The sequence below is a fragment of the Podarcis muralis genome, chromosome 9 (assembly GCF_964188315.1).
Source record: "Podarcis muralis chromosome 9, rPodMur119.hap1.1, whole genome shotgun sequence".
Lineage (NCBI taxonomy): Eukaryota > Metazoa > Chordata > Lepidosauria > Squamata > Lacertidae > Podarcis > Podarcis muralis.
In genome coordinates this window covers 40381705-40405017 of record NC_135663.1, presented here as the reverse complement: position 1 = coordinate 40405017, position 23313 = coordinate 40381705, and the positions used below count along the sequence as shown (strand labels likewise).

The 23313-nt window shown below is 45.3% G+C and overlaps 1 protein-coding gene across 2 annotated transcripts; it reads right to left on the bottom strand.

Moving 5' to 3' along the window:
• Positions 1 to 5723: 5723 nt before the first annotated feature.
• Positions 5724 to 13717, bottom strand: TLR2 (toll like receptor 2). Of its 2 annotated transcripts, none has more exons than XM_077934112.1 (2): positions 13466 to 13717; positions 5724 to 9753 (listed from the first exon to the last, which is right to left on the bottom strand). In XM_077934112.1, the coding sequence occupies exons 1-2, from the start codon at positions 13700 to 13702 to the stop codon at positions 7414 to 7416; spliced, it is 2577 nt and encodes an 858-aa protein (XP_077790238.1). In that variant the 5' UTR covers positions 13703 to 13717; the 3' UTR covers positions 5724 to 7413. The 2 variants fall into 2 exon arrangements, with proteins under 2 accessions (XP_077790238.1, XP_077790239.1); XM_077934113.1 differs by lacking the exon at positions 13466 to 13717 and adding an exon at positions 12415 to 12671.
• Between the last annotated feature and the right edge of the window lie 9596 nt (positions 13718 to 23313).

Below are 23313 nucleotides of genomic sequence, written 5' to 3'. Positions count from 1 at the left end.
CATGTACACAAACTGGGCATGTTCTACAGGGACCTGGCTTCAGGTACTAGGCCTGCTGGCAGCCAACCAAGATAGGGGAAGAGGATCCCAGCGAGGTGGATAGCTCTGATTGGTACACATCAGGACAGGCTGAAGATGGGGAAGGGGAGGTTGGGGGCTTAGGAGGTACTCACAGGACATCAGGGGAAGGGGGCTCTTCATCCAAACCAGAGGTAGTCCCATGTCTGCAGACACTGCGGGCTCCGAGGTGTCAGGAACAGCAGAAAGTGTGTTCTAGGAGTTTGAGGCAGGCAAGGAAACACAGCCCAGCTCGTTAGTGGACCAGGTGGAGATCATGGGGCTTGTTAGGTCTGGGAGGAGGTTTGTGGTCACTCAGCTGGATTGAGCTCAGGGCAGGTGAGGACCACATGCCTCGTCAAGTGGAGAGCTGCTTGGCTGGAGCAAACCCAGATGCATCAATCAGGAAAAAGGGCAGCAAGGCAGAGACTCTACATCTGTTCATCTTTCTTCCTTGATGGACCACTGATTGGTTGCTTTGAGGACTCCGCTGGACTGTGACTTCGGGACTGACCCCCCACCCTGCATCATCTGCAAAGGCTTCACCCCATGCAAACTGTTAAGCAAAATGTATGGGTTATATGCAATATTGTTTTTCCATTTAAGTTTCAAGCTCGGAATCCCTGGGCATGTGTTCTGCAAATTATCCAGCAGGGGACACTCTAAGAGCTGAATTCCTACTTTCTGGTGGGAAAAGCCACATAGCTAAAGCAAGTGAGGAGAATAGCAATTGTAATATACAATATATAGGCAGATTATAGTAACAAATCTGAACCCTAAGAAAACTTATATTCCCTAAAAATGTTAATTTATTGCACAGCATGCTGACACACTGCCTCACGGGTGAAAGTCAAAACCATGATAGAAGTTTGCTCTCTGTTTTGCGAATGCATGCCTATAGATGATCTAGGCCTGATTTAATGGGCAAGGTTTATATATGTTTGGTATGAAACTTGTAGTGCTCCACAGAAGTACTGTGATTTAAAAGCAAAACACCAATGCACTCCCAGATATTTACCAAAGACAGACCCCATCTTTTGGTCCCTGACGAATAACATTCTTGATTTTGTTCCCCTAATGTTGGGGCCAACTAGACAATATTTTGTTGTTGTTACTTAAACAGTAACCATAGGGGAACCCCATAGGGATGAGGACTGCATCACATATGGGAAGGGGGGGTATTCTAACACACACACACCCCGGGTGCTGTAGTCTCAGTGAAAACCGTCCTCCCAAAAGCTGCTATTCAGTTTGGAAGGAAAAGTTCCCTTGCCAGCAGGTGCCCATTGCAATCTTGATCCACTGCATCCATCCACCTACTGTATTTGGGATTGCTATTTAAAAACAAAAACCAAGATATGCTAAATGATAATCTTCACACACCGCACATGTAAAGCACACAGCTTCCCGCACAGAATCCTGGAAACTGCAGTTTACCCCTCACAGAGCTACAATTCCCTGCACCCACAACAAACTACAGTTCCCAGAATTATTGTGGGGGGGCATGCACTTTACTTGTATGTTGCAGTCACATACATAGTTTGGATGTTACCGTAGTTTTCCAATTGGACCTTGTCAGGATGAAATCAGCTCCAAATCTTTAGGTGCCTGCAGATCCTCCAGTAGGTTAAGGTCCTTTGCAACTCTATGATTCTATGAGCACACATTTACAGTCTCCTCCACCTCACCCCTAGACTGGTCCTAAGCAGTATGCAACCTACCATTTTACATACTGCAGCTGCTCAGGTATATTTCGAACCACAGATCGCACTCAACAGGAGCATGCCTTGCTAGTTTAGCTTAAAGTATGGATGAGGGCAACATCTGTTTGGCTTATATTTTAATGCAAATGTACCCAATTCAAAAATGGGACACGGGTGGCGCTGTGGGTTAAACCACAGAGCCTAGGACTTGCCGATCATAAGGTCGGTTGTTCGAATCCCCACAACGGGGTGAGCTCCTGTTGCTCGGTCCCTGCTCCTGCCAACCTAGCAGTTCGAAAGCACGTCAAAGTACAAGTAGATAAATAGGTACCGCTCCGCGGGAAGGTAAATGGTGTTTCCGTGCGCTGTTCTGGTTCGCCAAAAGTGGCTTAGTCATGCTGGCCACATGACCCGGAAGCTGTACGCCGGCTCCCTCAGCCAATAAAGCGAGACGAGCGCCGCAACCCCAGAGTCGGTCACGACTGGACCTAATGGTCAGGGGTCCCTTTACCTTTACCCAATTCAAAAGCAATGTGTGAACCAAGACACAGCTATCTTTCAGAATCTGAGCTTCTCCAAACGTTAACCACCAAAGGCTGTTTTTTTTGGTTCTGCTTTTTAAAGACACCACCTAACATCACTGGTCTCTATGCAATGTCTTTTCACATCCTACCTCAGCAAAGAAAGTGCAGCACGATTCCCTTCAGCAAAAAACCAAAATACAAGCTTAGCTTACCTTATGCCTATTTACAGACATCCTGCTTTCTGCTAGGCTGCACTGAGAACTGCTTGGTTCCAAATCCGTGCTTGGTGAGTTGTTTTTTGCACCGGATGTAAACAAAAACACAGCTCTTAAGCTGCAGTAAGCAATCAGGCCCTCTGTATTATTTAGCCGATAAATCTAACGTTGCTTTTAACTTATGGCTCTTTTTCAATATGCACATGACCTGCAACTTGCAGCAATTACGAAACATCCCAGATCTCCTCATCCAAATTGTTTAACATCCCACTTACATCACAAACCAATTTAGACGCGATGGGGAGGTGGGTGTTGCTTGTCCAAAATGCCTTTGCGTGCCAAATGGGCAGGACTGGCAGACTTGATGAGACCCACAGGCCAAAGGTTCTTCACCCCTGGCTTAAAGAGAAGAGAAATAAATGGAGACCAGGTCTTGCACTGTGTTCTTGCATATCAGTTTCTGGGGAGCAAATGATGAGAAAGGGCTGCTGTTCTCATGCCCTGCTTTGTGAGACTGGCAACCTTGGAAACAGGATACTGGACTAGCTAGACCCTTGATCTATCATGGCTCTCTCTTGGTGCTTAGGTAAAGGACCCCTGACCATTAGGTCCAGTCGTGACCAACTCTGGGGCTGCTCGCTCATCTCGCTCTACAGGCCGAGGGAGCCGGCGTTTGTCCACAGACAGCTTCTGGGTCATGTGGCCAGCATGACTAAGCCGCTTCTGGCAAACCAGAGCAGCACACGGAAATGCCGTTTACCTTCCTGCCAGAGCGGTACCTATTTATCTACTTGCACTTTGATGTGCTTTCAAACTCCTAGGTTGGCAGGGACCGAACAACAGGAGCTCACCCCGTCACGGGGATTCAAACCGCCGACCTTCTGATCGGCAAGCCCTAGGCTCTGTGGTGTAGACCACAGTGCCACCCGCGTCCCTTTTCTCTTGGTGCTTAAGATGGAACATAAATAAGGGCAGGGGTGTCAACTTGAATATAAATTAGGGGGAAGGTAAGCCCTGTCCCGCGTAATCGATCACAAGACGTGGCACATGCAACACCATTTGAACGGCAATGCATGTCAATTTGGGGGGGGGACCTCAAATATATTATTGGGGGGGACACAAAGGGACCTCAGCCCCCAGGAGTTGGCTTCTATGAATAAGGCCAAGAAGCCAAGTTGTGGAATTTCCTCCCAACTTCCTCTGACACCTTCATGAAGTCAGTCTGTCATAGGCTAATGCATCCTGGTTTTTGACACCTGAGTTAAGAGTTAGGGAAGCACTTGACACAAGCCTGCTTTGGGTCCCTTATGGTGAAGAGCAGGTGAGAAACCAATTCATAATAAACACACAAGTGAACAAAAGTGGAGACCTAAGCAAACAAGTTTCTAAACAGAGCCAAGATGGCTGCCTCTCAGGAATGTTGTGGGTTTCTTGTGTGGAGACTGGACTGGATGATCTTGAAGGCTCTTTCCAACTCTACGATTCTATTCTTGTCAACATTACTCACAGCAAATTAACACTGAAACCACATAAGAAAATTCTGCTTACACTTTTACAATCCTTAGAAAGTTACTCCGTGTGTGTGTGTGTTTTCATGGCTGATTCACTAGGGACTTATGTCGGTGTTGGGACTCCGGCTTTATAAGACTCTTTAAAGCCAAATTTACAGTCAGCGCCATTGTTTTCTGTGGAGCCGTGCCAACCAATCATTTTGGCCCCAGGAGTCCAATATATTAGGATACAATTTCACCAAATGTTTACACCAGTCACAGTTGTTGCCTCATTTCCTATGGTGTTGACCTCTCTGCATAATTGCCATCATTATTACTGTTTGCCGTCTAGGGGAGGTTTTTTTAAAAATACTTTTTATTAAAGCTTTTCTTTAATAAGCAGCTAATCTGTGGCCCTCCAGATGTTGCTGAACTAGAACTCCCATCATTCCTGACCACTGGCTATCCTGGCTGAGGCTGATGGGAGTTGGGAGTTGCGAGTCTGACACCATCTGGGGAGCCAAAGGTTAGCGCCCCCCCCCCTTGAAGTACTGGTATGCAGGAGGACTGTTGCAATAAACAGTTTGCGATGCATTTCTACTTTTTGCACAGATTTGCAATTGCAACAGAAATGCTAAATTAAGCTACGGCTGCAAAAACAGAGTGGCTGCTTAAGCAGCTCGTTTGTTTACAAATTGATTTCTGCTTTCCTCTTACAACGGTTACATCCTGTAGATGTGAGCATCACTTTTATCATAAAGCTGTGCAGGCTGGTTTTAGGGATGTCATCACTTGTTCACAAAAATACTGCTCCTTCCCTTCTTCTTTTACAAGAAAAAGGTCAGGCAGAAAGCACAAAGCGGGCAACCATGACCAAAACTGACACATCACTCTTTTTCAAAATGAGTGACATTTAATGGCTTGTAATAGGCAATGGCATGTTGGAAATGCAATTCTGCTTTGAAATTATTTATCTTATGATTAGCTGGCCCATATAGTTTCCCTCCCACCAGAGCCAATGCCTTAAAAGATCTTGCTGCACAGCCTCCACTCTCTGCCTTTATGTACCCTCACTAGGGACGTGGGTGGGCCAGCACAGCCAGCTGGTAAGTCCCACATGACTTGGGTGCTGCACGCGGTCCGGCAAAGGGTGCCCACAATCGGAGGAGTGAGCATTCATTATGGCTGCAACACTCTTCCTCCATGGTTTGATGCTGTGTGCTTCTGAACAACAGTTGCTAGAAACCACAGGAGGGGAGAGGGCTCTTGGGTTTGACTCCTCCTGACCAACTTCATATAGGCATCTGGTTGGCTGTTGAAAGTACAAGAGGAACTAGATATATCTTTGGCCTGATCCACCAAGCTGTTACATTATTATGAATGGGAATAATTATAAACTTTGGCTAGATCTCTCCCACTTTCTTTCCTACAAGGAGCATGATCGAAAGGATTCATAGTAAAAATCCCAATGGCCACATATGCTATATGCACAACTCCCACTGACATAAATAGGTCTCAAGTTCCCCCAAGACTACATGGAGACATACATACTTTACAAAAAAAAAAGTGTGCAAAGGATTACAGCCTTCATCAATAAACATGTCATAAGCCTCACCCGTCACTCTTCAGTGGAGCTAAATTAGCATCAATCCAAGGACTTTCATTTAACTGGGTTGTGAATCAGCTTCTGTGGGTATCTGTGCAGTTGAATGATTCATGACCATATAGCCACAATGTGTTAAGAATGTTTTATTACGACGTTACAAAATGCAGGACTTTGCAAGCAAAGACACCAGGTACACAGGAAACTATAATGGCATCAGTCAATGTGTGAAGCAGCATACAGCAAGCTTGAAAGAGCATTCTGACCATGCAGCAAGTGCTTCCTGCCCTTCCAGTGTATAAATAGCAACTTGTACAAATGTGCTCATGCACAGCTCAAAGCACTGAGAGCACTGAGTGGGGCAGTCCCTCTTCACTATGCATCTTCAGGCAAGGGTGGTGAGAGCTATAAACCACCACCATCTGGTGGGTCGCAGGTTCACCGTCCTTGCCTTAGGACAGGCATAGGCAAACTTGGCCCTCCAGATGTTTTGGGACTACAACTCCCATCATCCCTAGCTAACAGGACCAGTAGTCAGGGGTGATGGGAGTTGTAGTCCCAAAACATCTGGAGGGCAGAGTTTGCCTATGCCTGCCTTAGGAGCTTGTGCAGCTTGCTCCCATTGGCTGGTGTCCTGCCTTACATGCAAATATGAGCAGCTGAGGCACAACAGGGAACACTCCAAAGGAGCAACTGCTGCTGTCCAAGCTGGAGAGGCATTAAAAGTAAAGGTAAAGGGACCCCTGACCATTAGGTTCAGTCATGGCCGACTCTGGGGTTGCGGCGCTCATCTCGCTTTATTGGCCGAAGGAGCTGGCGTTTGTCTGCAGACAGCTTCCGGGTCATGTGGCCAGCATGACTAAGCCACTTCTGGAGAACCAGAGCAGCGCATGGAAATGCTGTTTACCTTCCCACCGGAGCGGTACCTATTTATTGACTTGCACTTTGACGTGCTTTCAAACTGCTAGGTTGGCAGGAGCTAGGACCGAGCAACGGGAGCTCACCCCGTCGTGGGTATTTGAACCGCCAACCTTCTGATTGGCAAGTGGCACTGTGGTTTAACCCACAGCGCTTCCCACATCCCATGGAGAGGCATTACACTTTGCTAATTTTTTTGGCAGCAGTGTGGAGGCAAAGTTGCATAAAGGGTGTATGCCTTAGGATTCAGCTGTCGTCTTGGGGGTCAGGTGCTGGAATCCTGAGGATTAGGCTGGGTCTGGACTGCCAGTAAGGTGGCCAAGTTTAAAAAATTACGGGACTAGGACTCCTGCACCTTTAGTAGTTATGAACAAGAGAGAATTCCATCTTACAGGCAGACTATTAAAGGTGAAAGAGTGCTATCCTCTTTTTTTTATCTGCTCATCCCAGCTACCAAATGCCTACCCTATTACATGCTTCACAAAAGAGTGAAGCACACAGCTCAGACTGAAAGGATCACATACATCAGGGACAAAGAAGAAATTTGATCCAGTTCACATTTAAAGGCAAACTCATATAATCTGCACTTTCTGAAACTGTACAGAAATGCAGCCAGTCTTCAAAACTCTCTGAATTTCGCAATGCAGTTTTTCAACCAAGTATTGCAAATAATGCATGCGCCGAGGTCATGGGCACATAAAAATGCATATACAGCGCACAAAACGGTTTTGCAGAAATGTGCATATGAAGGAAAAATTAGCTGAATTCTCATAAGGATTTTTTTTTTTTTTGTAAAGTGCAAACTGATGTAAAAATGTGGAAAGCTTAAGGCTGGTAAAATGAGAAGCTGAGAGAAACAGGAAACCACAGATTCTCCCATCCCTTCGTACCCTACAGTCCCTGCTAGGATTTTATTGCCGTTTTCAAATTAAACCAAAATATTTGCTGTTGAACTTCATCCCTTGGCCACTCAAGGTAGGTTTTTGTATTCATTAGTTTCCTGAGCTTACAAAACCTTTTGGGGATGGTCTTCTCTGGAATGGGCTCCAGAAGGATCAGAATTGCTGCATCGTTGTTCTCATCAAAAAGCCGGAAGTGAGAGAAATCGAGTTCGTACTTGCACCACTCGCTTTGTACAAAGTGCTCCGACAGCACGAACAGAGTTTTAGAACTCTTCTCAATGGAGTCGATAATGTTGTCCACAATCCATTTGCCAGGCGTAAAATCCCTTTTATGGAGGCAGAGTTTAAATGGGGGATTAGCTTGCTCCAGCTCCTGCACCATGACGTCTTCCACCCATTCAGAGTCCTGCTCGCTGTAGGAAACAAAGGCATCATAGCAGGTTTCTTTCTTGTGGTTTCTCTGGGGCTTGCGTTTCGCTTGAAGCCATGCCCAGGTCATTTGCATATACCAGATGGCATGAAGCTTGTGGCAAAGAACGGCCGCCGCCACAACGACCAAGAGCATCAGGATGCAGATTAAGGACACCATCAAAGTCAGGTGGCAGTCAGAGGGCCGAAACTGAACAGCTCCCACTTGCTTCCCTCTTACATGCTCCGGAGAGTCACAGATGTAGTTTTCTGGCCACGCAACAAAGACATTAGATGGCCCTTGTTGCGACTGCGTGAAGGATACAAATTCACACGAGCAGCGGAAACTGTTGTAACGTGCATCCAGTTTCTCGATTTTTGCAAATTTGACAAGTTGCTGCTCATTGAAGTCGAATATTTGGTTTCGTCTAATATTTATGATTCTAGCACTAGGAATTGAGGCAGCATCCGGTAGGGTTGTCAATCTGTTGTCTTTGATGTAAAGCTCCTGCAGGTCAGGCAGGCTCAGTCTGAAGTCTTTGAGGTTATTATGGCTAACATCCAGTACTTCGAGACTTCGAGGAATGCAGTTTGTGAGCGTGTTTAATTTACAGCCAGATATATTTAAAAATTTCAGACTTCTGGGCCAAACACACGAGGCTGGCATTGCTTCAAAGTTATTTTGACTTATATCCAAGTTAATAAGATGCCGTCTAAGAGCTACGCTTTCTGCTACTACTGAAATCTGCTTCAAAGAATTCCGACTGACATTTAAAGTTTGTAATCTAGGCCAGGCATCCGCACACAATGATTTTTTCAAATACGGATCTAGCAACAAATTCCCACTGAAATCAAGATACAGGAGGGAATAGAAGTGCCTTGCAAGATCACAGGGCACTAAATAAACAAATGCATTTTCAAGTGTAAGTCTGGTAAAGTTTGTTACAAGAGGCGTCACAGAAGAAAGATCTGAAAAGGAATAAAACTTGGTAATTGTCAAATTTCTGACTGTTATCACTTGCAGGGAAGTTGGAGCATCTTGAAGACCATAAAAGTGCCCAGTACCTTCAAACTTGCAATCTACTATCTCTATCTCTTGCATTTCTTTCATACGGGCAAATATGGGTGCAATCTGAATGACAGACATATCCGAAAGTTCAACATTTCTAAGGATAACTTTCTGCACAGCTGTAAGAAGCACTGGATCAGAATAGGGAATGGGCGGCATATCAAGGATTTGTATATTTCTCAGTTCAAGGCACACCACAGAATCTGTAACATCATATATAATTGCAGCTAAAGTGGCATCGGGGGGAATATTCAACATAATGTGATTTATCAACTTAATTGATTTCAGAGTTCCTGCCACATATTGTTTGAGGTTGTGTCCTTCAATTTCCAGTTCTTCAAGAGTTGAAATTCCTTCCAAGTCATGTGCCTGTAAAGCAGAGAAGTTGCCATTTCCAAAGTACAGGTATCTCAGTTTTGGCAATTCAGAAAACAGTGGAGCTTCCCCAAGAATCTGGTAGAAGTTACCTATTAGGTTCAACTTCTGTAAGGAAGAAAGGGGCCTGAACCAAGAGGGCGACAAGTGAGACAGTTTGTTCTTTGATAAATCCAAGTATTCCAGCTTTACAAGGGAGCGGAAGGCCTTCTCATCAATTGTCCGAATTTGGTTAGATTGGAGCAAAAGAGTTTTCAGATTGATGGCAAACTTCAGGTCCTCTTCCCCGATGTGCTCTATACTGTTGGAGGTCAAATCCAGCTTCACAATATCATCTTCTAGCCCAGAAGGAACTGCACGTAAAGCCCTTGAAGAATAGTTGCAAAAGTGAGTGGCATCGCAAAACGGGCTGATCTGCTGGGCAGAGAGACTCACAGCTCCAACAGCAGAGATGAACCACAGGCACCAGACTTGCTCAAACATGACTGTCTAAATGGTGGTGGTGGTGGAGGGGTGAAAAAGGAAGAAAGAAACAGAAACAGAATTGTGTGAATTTGTTTTTAATTCACTATTAAAAGCATTTAATCACATAAAGTTCACTGATAGATAGAGGCTTGACAAGAGAACCAATCAGGCAGTTGCCCCTGGCTTCAGCCACTAATATACAGACACCTTTAGGTGCCAAGCAAAAACGTTCCTTTTTAACCAGGCATTTGGTTAATCTGATTTACATCCCATACCCTTTTAAAATGTATTTTTTTGGGGGTGGGGGTGGGTTATTGGGTTGTTGCTTTTATTTTTATTAGTTATTTTGTGGTTTTATATCTTGATTTTATTCTGTGAATCACCCTGAGACCCCTGGATATAGGGTGGTATATAAATTCAATAATAATAATAATAATAATAATAATAATAATAATAATAATAATAATATCAAGGGTGGCCTTCAACAAAGCTTTACTCATGAGTAGACCCAAAGAAATTAGTGACCCTAACTTAATGCCCATCCATTTCACACCGAGTCAAACTTAGTTGAACCACAGGCTGTTTGGGGGGAATCGCTGCTGTGGGTATTTGCCAAAGCTGTTGCCATGGGCACTGCCACCTTGGAAGGTATCCTGCAGACAGGCAGCAAATCCAAAATGGCCATTCCAGATGTTTGGCAGCATCAGTTGCACTGCATGGGCAATAGCTGCCCTGTGCTACTATCTGATTGTCATTTTGGTGCTCATAAACTAAACTGTAGCACAGGACAGCTATTGTCCATGTTAACAGTGCTCTAGTCTACACGGGCCAACTCTCATTCTCACAATTGTTGTAAAGTGAGACAAGCCATCATTTTACAGACGGGGGAATCAACTGAAGGCTGCTCAACAAGTTGAGGGCTAGAGATAAATTTGAGCTCTGGTCTCTTGAAGACCAAAACAAACAGCAGTAATTTCTGAGCCGTTTTGAAGCAGCCAAACTTTCTTCCTTCACTTTTGGTTCAGTTGGCTGCCCTCCCAGCAGCTTTTGCTTGGCTGGATCTTGTGCCAACAGAAGGGAAAGTCCCAAAACTTTCCCCCTCCCACCAGTGCCTGCACTTTCATATTCATGCAAGAGAGGCTGGTGACCTCGATTCATTCCAGATGCTTTTGCTGGGAATGTCCCAGGCACATTTATAACATAAACAACTGCACAAACCTGAAAAAAAAGCCTTGTCTCTCTCCCCTCCCCGCATCTGCTATTGTCAAGTAGCAATTTGGAAACAACAAACATTAGTTGCAATGGGAAACCTACAGGCTGTTACACACTTGCAGCCAAGTTAATTGATCAACAGCACAATCCTAAACGTATCTACTCATAAGTAGGTCCTACTGAATTCAGTAGGGTTTGCTCTCGGGTAAATGGGGTTAGGACTGCAGCCTTAGTGTTTTAGCAGATTATGGGCAAACAACAAATGCAAATGAAGTAGCTTCTCCAAACACTGGGTTCTGGAAAACCACTCATCTTCCCAGGGAAGCAGGCTGGCCACAAACACTCCCTGTGTACAGCTGGGGGCGTAGCAATGCTGCCCATGTCATTGGGAGTCCTGGCCGCGTCACGCCCCACGGCCGACCAATATGGTCAACCAGGGGGCGTGGCTTACCTGATTTAAACATCCGTGTGGCTGTGGGCTCAGTCTCCTTTTCTCCTCCTGTGTCAGATCTCCCGCCCTATTTCCATGTGTTCGCCATCTTGGGCTTGCTATGGACTACAGTTAGCCGCCTGTTGAGGGGGCCAGGTAGGAATTTCCCCACTTGGCAAACTGGCACCGGCAATGTGGTTTTCACCTGCCTTGAAGCAATCATCACAACTTTGTAAGATTTGGCAGTTGGGCATTGGCAAACCTGGTTTATGGGAGGGGAGGTTGTGGCCTTCACCTGCCCCTCCTCTTTAAGGGTATTCTGTTAAAGGGATCCGGGGGTGTGGATCCTGTCCGAAGCCCAGGTAAGGGCTAGGGCCATGCCACGACCCCATTGGGGACCCTGGGGGAGCTCACAGTTGATGTACATCAACAGGGCTTCCCCTACTGGTGGTTGACCCTTATGAGACTACCTGCATGACGGGCAGGAGTCAGATATAGTCGGTTCAGTTCCATTGCCTAAGCCAGGGGTAGGCAACTTAAGGTCTGCGGACTGGATGCGACCCAATCGCCTTCTCAATCCAGCCCACAGAGTAGATGAGTAGAATGTGTGCTTTTTACATGAGTAGAATGTGTGCTTTTATTAAAAATGCATCTTTGGGTTATTTGTGGGGCATAGAAATTCATTCATTCCCCCAGCAAAAATATACTCCGGCCCACCACATGGTCTGAGGGACGGTGGACCGGCCCACGGCTGAAAAAGGTTGCTGACCCCTGGCCTAAGCCAATAGCGCTCACATCTGTAACCAATAAAGTTGTGGCCTTATTTATCCCATTAACCAAAAATATTGGTGTCCTTGTGTTTCATTATCTAAGAAATGGGGTGGGGCTTGGGGGCTCCCCATGCAACACAGGATGGGCTCTCTCTGACACACTCAAGAGGATGCAATGTATCCTGGGGATGACTGAGAAATGAAGAGATCACCCACAGCAGTTTATATGCAAGGTGGTGCCAACCTTAGTGAACAAAGCAGAAAGGAGTGCACCTGACAAAAGAATAAAGAACAAGGGCAGGAGGGCACAGGAAAGCTCCTCACACCAGGCCACAGTATTTGTCCATCTGTGCCAACCTTCCAGTTGTTTTGGATTTCAATTCCCATCAGTCCCAGACAGAAGGCTGGCTGGAGGTGATCAGAGTTGTAGTCCACATAGGTAAAGGTAAAGAGACCCCTGACCATTAGGTGATCTGGGGTTGTGGCACTCATCTCGCTTTATTGGCCAAGGGAGCCGGCGTACAGCTTCCGGGTCATGTGGTCATGACTAAGCTGCTTCTGGCGAACCAGAGCAGTGCACAGAAACACCGTTTACCTTCCCGCTGGAGTGGTACCTATTTATCTACTTGCACTTTGACGTGCTTTTAAACTGCTAGGTTGGCAGGAGCAGGGACCGAACAACAGGAGCTTACCCCGTTGCGGGGATTCGAACTGGTGTGGGCAACTGCAGGTCGAATGAGCAATGGTAGCGGATTGCACACGAGAAGGTGCACTGGAGGATACCCAGTGGCAAGGTCCCCATAAAAAAGAAGAAAACGATGCTTACTTCATGCATGTCAAGCTATGTCTAAAGCTTAGGAAGTTCTTATGACCCTTTTTTCACACACAAATACCTGTGAATCGTTTCACTTTCAGACCTACAGTATTTGTAAACGTGTGATTAAAGTGGGAGAGAGAGAGGGAAAGGGCTCTCAAATGAGCATCGCCATGCAATGCATGTCAAAGATAATTGCAGCTGCTTTTGCATCCCCATTGCAGAGGGAAGGAAAATGGAAAAACAAAAATTAAGCAGCGCAGCACGTTTCTTCAGAAACAAACTCCATGAACTTTTTTTCCAGTGTAAACATGGAAAGAACTGCCCTGTCCGCAGCAGCGCAACCATCGGCTTAAACTGCAATCCTATACTTATTAACTACGAGTAAATGCCATGGAACTCAGCGGGACGGACTTACTTGTGAGCAGGCGGGTGTGGGCTTGCTTCGAAAGCGTCGAGCCGCAGCAAGAAGAAAACACATAAAAACACTAGAAAAAATACAATACCCACCGGCAGCGCGTGCAGAGTGTCTTCCAAGGGGTTGGGGCTCCTCGGGTGCGCAAAGTCCGCGTCGTCCCGCAAGAGTTGAAGGCGCCTCCTCCCGCGCTCCCGGCTCCCTCCGCCGCCTCTCCGCGACTGGATTTCCCGGAGGGGAAGTACCTGGCGGGCCTCCGAGGGTTTGCCTCGCCGACGCGGGCGAGGACAGAGCCAGAAGGGGAGGAGCGCGGCGGGCGAGCAGCCGGCCATTCGCCGGCGGGGGAGGAGGGGACGACCCGGTGCAGACGTTGCCGCCAGGCTTCAGGTGCCGGAGTCGCCGGGGTGGGGGGCGAACAAACGCCCCCGGGCCCTGAAGCGCGAGGCCTCCCGGCGGGCGGAGGGACCCTTCGGCCTTTCCCCGCTGCCGAGGTAGCCGGAGGCCTCCGGAGTCGCTTGTGTCGGGCTTCTTACCCCGGGGCAGTAAGCCCGTTACTCCCGCAGCACAGGGAGTGGCAGCACCGGGAGCAAATAGTGCAGAAGGGAAGCTTGAGGTTTCTGGGCGTGAGGGGCGACGAAGGGGGATAAGGGCTGCTCTCACGTGAACGCACTATATTAAATGAACTTTTATTGACGGCAGCCCTAGGTCACAACAGCAGCACCATACATTTAAAGCCTCTGGCTTACCCAAAGAACCCTGGGAAATGTAGAATCATAGAATTGTAGCAACACTTTGCTGCCTAAAATGGAGCCCGTCTCGTGCATGCCTCCGCCACCCAGCACATTAAAAAGAGTTAGGATCCCTCCAGACTGGAGCAGAGTTCTTGGTGGGGATATATTTTGTGATATGTTATTGACACAATAATTTGACGTATCAATCAGCTCGATCAGTTCTGCAAATTTCCCCAATGTTGCTGCATTATCGCCCATCTGCAAGGGAAAACTTGAGCTATAGCACAACCAAAACAGAACATAAACAGCAACACAGCATTTGCGGTATGAAAAGTTAACAGGAATTCAGCAGGAAGTTACAGGACAAGCGATGATAGGAAACAAAGCACCCTGCTTTGAGGATGGAGTCCTGTTCCCTTTCCTGGTGTGGTATATAGAACAGGGAGAGGTGGCATCTTGTCCTTTGCCTCCGGCAGCAAAATGTCTTGGACCAGTCCTGGACAGCAACCATGGAAGGTCGAGAGCTGCTCAAGACATGATGAATCTTTGCCTACGTCTCCAGTGAATTTTTACACCTTTTTTAAAAAAATGGTGAACATTTTAAATTGATCTGATCAGTGACTTTTAGCCATGATTACTAGGTTCCTCCTCCACTGCTTTTGAATACCAGTTATTGGGAATCGCAAGTGGGGAGAGTGCTCTTGCACTCAGGTCCTGTGTGTGGGCTTCCCATTGCAACATCTGGCAGCCCCTAGGAGACAACAGTCACTGGCTGCTCACTTCAACTGCACTTGACATGTTCAGCAAAGGAGAACATCCAGTCCTCCAGTCTTCAGTTGGAAGCAAATATTGGACATTTCCCAGCCAATTCAAGGAAAGCTTTTACCATTGGAACAGGCATATCGTCCGTTGCCTGGAGTTGGTTTACCAGGGAGTTCTTTTTAAGAACCTAAAAGTCCCCTTCTCTTAAATCAGTGCAACAGGAGCAAATTGTGTTTATAATAGTTCTCACCTACAGGTGTCCCTCTGCTAGCTGTTGTTTTTATGTTATTTTCAGCAAAGCCAGTGCACAGAGAAGCAAGCCACTTCGTATGTTATCCTGCAATACTGAAGTCATCTAAAGAATTTTGTAGTGTCAGCAAACCTATGCAACAGGTTCAGTAGAACAACACAGGAATCCTAGTAAATGAGGCCACAAGAGATCAGCAGCATGCTCTTTAGATCAGAGGGGTCAGCAGTGTGGAACCCACAGGCAACAGTATGCCCCCAGTACTTCTTCTGGTGCCCACAAAAGGTCTCAGTAAACATCCCCTAGAAGTCCACAGTGTATGAGAGATTTCACTTCATGCTCAGTACCTGTTTGTACTGGCTCAGCCTCTTCTATACGGAACATCTCTCCTTAAACATGTTCACATGTTTAAGGAGAAGAGGCATTCACCTTTTCTGAATGCCAGGACAAGTGCACACCATCTGTGCAAAGCGCTTCTCTGAACAAGCATGGCGGTTGCTGATGCAAGTGTGTGTTTCCCACACTGATGGGGTGCATGACCACATCATTTTTTGGTCCTGTCTCCCCTTCTGTTCTTTCAGATATGGGAGCCATTTTGTGACTGCTGCCTGTGGCATATTCTCAAAACTGAAAGGTGCCTACAAAAAATCTGGCAACCTCTGATTCAGAAATTATGCAACAGCTTTTAAAAAAACTTTTGTTTTACTTCCTCATGGACGGTGTTCTTCAGGCTCTTCCATCATGTTCATGTCTGTGGTTTCCTGTTAATGTCATCAGTGGCTAAGTTAAATATATCCGTCTCATCAGCAGATTATCGGTCCCATGCAAGCCCTGATCTTCTGCCAAGGGCTTCTTCTTTTCCCTGCACTGTATGATGCAAGTGGTATTGGCTGGACAGTGCACCTGTCAAGCAGACACCACACTAAGCTTTCAACCACAAGTCCCCAAAAGGGAAGGGCAAGCAAAAGTGGTAGCAGAAGCAACTGCTCTCATTGGAAGACAATAAACAGCAGAAATAACACCAGCGCCAGCACCACACTGCCCATCATAATAAAACATCAAACATTAAAAAACCTCCTGATACAGGGCTGCCTTCAGATGTCTTCTAAATGTTGTATAGTTATTTATGACAGCTGATGGGAGGGTGCCACCACTAAGAAGTCCCTCTGCCTAGTTCCCTGCAACTTCCAACTCTCACAGTGAGGAAACCGCCAGAAGGCCCTTGGAGCTGGACCTTAGTGTCCAGCCTAAACGATGGGGGTGGAGACACTCCCTTCAGGTTATTGTTATTATAGTATTTATTTATATCCCACTTTTCCCCCTGAAATGGATGCAAGGCAGCTTACATATAAAATAAGAACAGCTAAAAAGTTTTTTTAATCAGACACTGATAGAATTAAAACTATATATATCTACTGTATATATCTTTATTGATATTGATAGGCATGCAGTGGAGCCTGCATGGATCAGAATTTTCCTTCTCCTAGATGGGCTACCTTCCCAGGTTGATGAGTCCCATCTGCACCCCACCCCACCTCACTTCCCCCTACAGCATTTGCAGAAACTGCCTTCTTGACTGTTGGGCCCACCATCCATCTTGTCTGCTCACTGCCAGAGCATTCAGGGGAAGCCTGAAGGCTATGGCTAGTTCACAAACAGGGTTACATATAAAGCTTTTGTTTTGTTTTGTTAGCACATCTCAAACCCAAACCCAGCATGTTCAAAACTAGTCTTGTTAAAGGCCGTTCTTCAGTTCTGAAGCAATTTGCGCCATTTCTGAATATGCAAATGCAGATCCCAATTTACTCTTATTCTCAGACACACCCAGAGCCCATCAGCCCGCCCATCTCCCCCTCCATTTCATGGAAGGAATTGTATTTTTCTTCTAGCTAGTATATGGTTATTCATCTGGCAGTAAGCTGCTCAGCCGCTAAATGCCTTTACTAAGTTTATGTTTTTCTCTGCCAAATTCTTCCTTGGAATTTCCAAGTGGAATTTCCAAGTGGAATGCCAGTGTGAAACAACTGTGCTTGTGAAGGGTCGGGTGTTTAGACTGGCCTAAAAGTCTTATGATCTCCTTCATCCACACACACCATTTCATCTCTCAAGGAAAGTCCCAGGATTTTATAAGTGGTAGTGAAATAGTTTTAATTGTATTTATATGTATCCAGGGCTGGATTTAGGTTTGATGAGGCCCTAAGCTACTGAAAGTAATGGGGCCCTTTATCTATCCAGCTGTCCTTTGTCAACAACAAATTGTCGCTATTTTTCATGTTGAATATATGCTATATGGTAATTTATGGACCTAATAGGTATCTAAGGCCATTTGAACGTAACAAATAGGAGCCAACACAACACAAAACACTGTTGCTGTATGTAAGTTTTATCTTATTTGTTTTTTATCATATATTCTTGAAATGTACATCCAGGTTATTTCATTTAATTTTTTTTTGGGGGGGGGGCCAAGAGAGTGGGGCCCTAAGCTATAGCTTGTTTAGCTTATATGTAAATCCGGCACTATGTGTATCCTCTTTAATGTTTGCTAAAGAAAACACTTGTTAAATGCTATGTAAACCTCGTTTAGAAAACCGCTTCTGTGAGATATTGTGTATGTAAAATAAAAACCGTCATCATTTCAAAATAGACTTTTGTCTAAAACAGGTAAATAAACAGCAATGGGCAGAACCATGGATAGAAGATTGATGGCATTGGACTCCCAGTTCTCACCATTCCTGACCATTGATCATTCTGGCTGGGGCTGAGTCCACAAATATTTGAAAGGCTACAGGTTTCACTCTCCTAAGCAAGAGATATTGTCTCCTGGAATAGTTCCCTCAAATTTAGGAGTACACACTAGCTGTCAGGGAAAATAATTGATATGCCACAAATTAAGCAAGGGGGTCTTTAGTTAAGGTAAAGATACCCCTGACAGTTTAGTCTAGTCACGGATGACTCTGGGGTTGTGGTGCTCATCTCACTCTATAGGCTGAGGGAGCCAGCGTTTGTCCGCAGACAGCTTCCAGGTCATGTGGCCAGCATGACTAAGCCGCTTCTGGCGAACCAGAGCAGTACACGGAAACACCGTTTACCTTCCCGCCAGAGCGGTACCTATTTATCTACTTGCACTTTGACGTGCTTTCGAACTGCTAGGTAGACAGGAGCTGGGACCGAGCAATGGGAGCTCTCCCATTGTGGGGATTCGAACCGCCGGCTTTCTGATCGGCAAGCCCTAGGCTCTGTGGTTTAGACCACAGCGCACCTGCGTCCCTTTTAGGGGGTCTTTAGGATAGAGCAAACAGCTGAAAGTATTTTTAATTGACACATGCTTCGCTGTTACTTTCTCTGAAGTGCACAAAACAGACATGTATTCATTCAGCTGTGGGAATTTCTTCTTAAAATAGGATAGCTTATGTTACCTCTATAAAGCACAGAGATTGCAACAACAAGCTATTAAATGAATTATTGCTGTGGAATGTAGAATGACAATGAAGAGATGTCACCAGTTTCGTTCATTCTCATGATCTGGTGGGAGCCAGAGTGCAGTTTTGGGTTTTCGCATTTTTATCCCAACTTGCTGTTTTATAATCTTAACAAGTTTCCACATGTGTAAAATACAGTAAAATTAACCATGCAAGAACAGAGAATTTTGCACATTTTGATTCCGTGGAGATTGCAAAACTTTTGTCAAAGAGACCAGTTTCCAGGTAAGGTATTTTCTACAAATAAGTTTTATATTTTACTCTATTACCCAGTTCTAAAAAGCTATGCTTTAACTTCCTGCAATTGGCAGTAGCAATCCCCCCACCCCCAAATATACTTTTGCTCACAATTGAGATTCTTCGTTCTAGGAATGTAAACAGAAGTACTTCTGTAATCAATTAATATCCTGTATGTTTGTTCTGGGCATGAATGATGACTGAATCTAATACCCTTTCCCCTCCTTTGTAAATACAGTTGTGAGAAACATGGTGTCGCACACTATTTCACCATTTTAACCCATTCCTCCTCAAGGAGCTCAAAGTGAAATGGAGCATCCCCATTCCATGCTCACATGTGGGGTAAAGGTTAGGCTGTGAGACTGTGTCTGTGCCCAACGTCGCCCAGTGAGCTTCATGGCTGATTGGGGTCTGGAGCAGGTCTCCTTGGTGCAAGTTGGACACTAAGCATTGTACCACTCCAGCTCTTTTCTGCATATGAGCAATTTAGAAGGAGGCCATAAAGCCTCTGTTAACTCAGAACAAATGGTTTTCCTTAACCTATCACATACAATAGACCATAGTTCACAAGTAAAAAGGTTGGGGAGATAATATTCAGGGCTAAAAAGTTTTGTTACCATTTTTGTGTCTCTATAGGTTATAGCCAATGTGTCATATGTTCAATATGGTGGAACAGAACTTCAGTTTCCTATCACTCCCCGCACCCTTAATCTGCTCCAGGATGTATGGAAGGCTGGAGAGGACAGGAGAGTAAAAGGAAGTTTTGCTGCAAAGTCCATTGTTCCACATCCCTAAGCTTATCTCCACCTTGTTGAACAGACTAGCTGCATCACTTGGTGCAAAACGATGTGCATTCTCTTCCGCAGCTCTGTCACTATGCATGACAACCAACATTAGAGGAACAGAAACTTTGAAATCTACTGAAGCATACCCATCCCATCTGCCTTGATGACCACTTTTTAAAACTGCTCTTTTACTTCCTTGTTAGACACGTCTTAAGGAGCTTTAAAACCATCTGATTGAGAGTTACTAAGAGTGGTCAACTATATAGAAATAATACATTAACTATAGAGAGTCTGTGTTTGTGGGGTTTTTGTTTTGCTTTATAGAAGGTCTAGAAGAGAAGTGAGGAACCTCTGCGAAGGTCAGATGCCATGACACTAAAGACCCAATTCTTACATTGTGTGGAATTGACCTTCCCTGCAGAGCCCAGCAATCATTTGGATATATAAGAGGTGAGGTATAGGTACGCAACACTGTTTTTCCTCAACGCAGTTCAGGCAAGGAGGACAGATGCAGAACCAGGCCTGTAAATATGGAACATTCCGTAAATGAATGTATTCAAGCTCCCATTAGCGTCACTTGCAAACTTGAGTTGCTGTATAACGACATTGTTTCTAGAAAAAGAAAGCTAAAGTGTGGGGTTTGGGAAGGGGTTGCAGTCTGTATTTTGGGAAATGACAGCAGGCTTCCTGTTTCCACAGAGGCAAGTGTGGATGTGTTAAGAAGCCACTTCTGCTTCAGCTACAAATTTCAATGACAAAGCAGAACCAGTTTGTGGTTCCACATAATCTCTAATATCTAGAATTACCTTTGTTATATAAAAAAAGTTATTACTTAAATAATAAAAAGGAGCAGAAATATAATATTCAGGAAAATCTGGGATACAAGTGTAGTTATAACAGATTTTGAAAGCAAAGAGGGAAACTCCCATTTCAAATATACAACTGGACCATCAGTACTATTTACCTAAAACTAGGATACTAGTGAGCAGCTTCCTCTAATTTCCATTACTTGGGACTACTTGCATGATTGCTTTACCCCAAATGTGCCTACTCAACCATATTTTGTTATAACTAAGCAGTATATAGATCTTGTTAATGAAAGTTAATAATAAAGTACTTAGTTTTGGAAACACTGCTTTGCTATTAACAGATCCAGACATAAAAAGTTTTAAACAACAATGAAGCATTACATTAAAGGACCTAATTCCATATACAGTGGCACCTCGGGTTAAGTACTTAATTCGTTCTGGAGGTCTGTTCTTAACCTGAAACTGTTCTTAACCTGAAGCACCACTTTAGCTAATGGGGCCTCCTGTTGCCACTGTGCCACCACTGCACGATTGCGGCGGTGCGCCCCGGGTTCCATGTTTGGGAGGGTGACAAGAAGGCACCCCACAGGGTGCTTGCCCTGCTGCCCCGGCCCAAGCAACCATCGTGCTGCTGCAGCCACATGTGGAGGATCCTCTCTTTGTGGCTGCAGCCATGAGCAGAGGATCCCACCACCATCCGTACGGTGTTCGAGCGGCGCCAGCGGCAAACCGCTACATACAACGCATGCACAGTGTCACATGCTTGCGCTGTAAGTAGTGACGCCGCACATGCACTGTACATAGCGGTTTGCCACCAGTGTCGCTGGAGCTCTGTACAGATGGTGATGAGATCCCTCCGCCACTGGCAGGAGCCGCTTACAGCGAGCCAGGGCCCTGTAAGCGGCTCCCACTTTGCCGCTTTACAGTGAGCCAGGTGGGAGGGGGAAGGACGGGAGCCGTGGCTCCCGAGAAGACACAGCTTTGCCAGCGTCCCAGCAAAGTGGCATAGCTCCCCCCGACAGCTCGGGGTACTTGAGAGTCATGGGGGTGGGGGCGCAGAGGCATAGGAAGGGGGGGCGGACATTCAGTGCTCACCCAACTCCTAAGCCTACCCCGAGCTGTCAATGTGGGGGGACAAAAAAAAATTCCGGACCAGGTACCACCTGGGCTTGCTATGCCTCTGCCTCAGGCAGCCTTTTGTAGGACTGCTGAGATCATCATTCCAACGGAAGGTGCCAGGAAATGGGACCAAATTTTGGGCCCTCTGCATGCTGAGCTACTTGCTCTCTTTTTCTGTTGTTACCAGTCTTGGTTTCTGGCACTCTTATCATAGTATTTCAGAGTTGGAAAGGAAGAGGTCTAAGAAATCATCTAGTCCAACTCTCTGTTCCATGTAGGATCTACACAAGATGCAGCTATAGCATCTCTTGACACCTGAGTGCCCAGCCTTTCCTTAAAGTATCTCCAGTGAAGAAGAATCCACCTCCAAGGGAGACTGTTCTGTTGTTCAACAACTCTTACCATTAGTTAGTGTCTTCTCCTGTGTTCACCCATCAGTTCTGGACTTGCACTTCTGGAGCGATGGAACAAATATGCATCATCTTCTGTGTGACCGCCATTCAGATATTTGAAGGCTTCGATTTACGATGACAATGCCAAGACAGTTCTATAATAACAACAGAGTAATATGACTAACGGTGGTTGCAAAACTAGTTTCTCGACATACTGCTTTCAGAAAGAGTTCCTATAAACAGAAAGAATGCAGAGCTCTCAAAACCCTTAGCAAATTTGCTACTTCCTGCTAGTAAACACTGCACAATTAATTACAAAATGTATGACAGTTCCTGATCTAGTGGTTGAAAAAAAACACACACCCGGACAATCCTTTGAATAGAGTCACTCATACAGTCGGGAAGTTCTTCTGCAATGTTTAGCTGAAATTCCCTTTCTTGTCATTTGGTTGATCTGTATTCTACTCTGCTATCACGTAATTTCTTATCAAAATACTAAGTATTTCCAGCTCCTTTTACCTTTCCTCAAAGGACTTGGATGGCTATTCAATGAATGTTGCGCATCTGTGCAAGGACGTCTGCTTGTACAATGGGGCTTTCCCCCATTTCCTCTTCCCACAGGTACTCTGCACCCTCCCCAAATCTGCTCCAGAGGGTTGAGGAAATCCCTAGATTATGGGGGTACATAGGGGAATGAGAGGATGACTGTTACCCAAGCAGAAATCCTTGCACTGATGAAACATTCACTTAGCACTACTTTTAAACCAACAACAGGCAAATGGAGAGTGAATTTAAGGGAAAAGAAAACAACATATACTGGGGCAACCTTCTCATCATGGAATTATGGAGCTCTTTGGGGACTTTGTAGGGCCATAAAGTCCATCTTAATGCAGGAAAATGTGGAGCGTCTGCCAACCGGCAACTGTTTGTCCTCGGTCTGAAGTCTTCCAGCAGGGAGAACCCACATTTTTCCATTGTCAAACTGTTCTGTCAAGCATATCTTAAGATTTAACTCACATTTGCCTTCTTGTAACTTAATTCTATTAGATCCTAGTCCTGCTCCTTGGGGAAAGGGGAGAACTAGATGACCCTTTGTGTCCCTTCCAACTCCAGTTTCTATGATTCTAGGCTGCCAGGTTGCTCTTTTATTTAGCTTGGCTTTATTATTTGAGAGTTATCAGTGGTTGGTTTTTTTGGGGGGGAGCTGTTGTTGTTCCATTTCTTAAAATATTGTTTTCATAGATTTATCTGTTTTGTTTTATGATTGTTTTAATGAATATGCTGTTTGTTATTGTCGTAATTTGCTCTGAGTTACTTTCACAAAAAGTGCAATTAGGAAGTATAATAAACAACAATAAAAAGAAAGCGGAAAATCCAGAAAC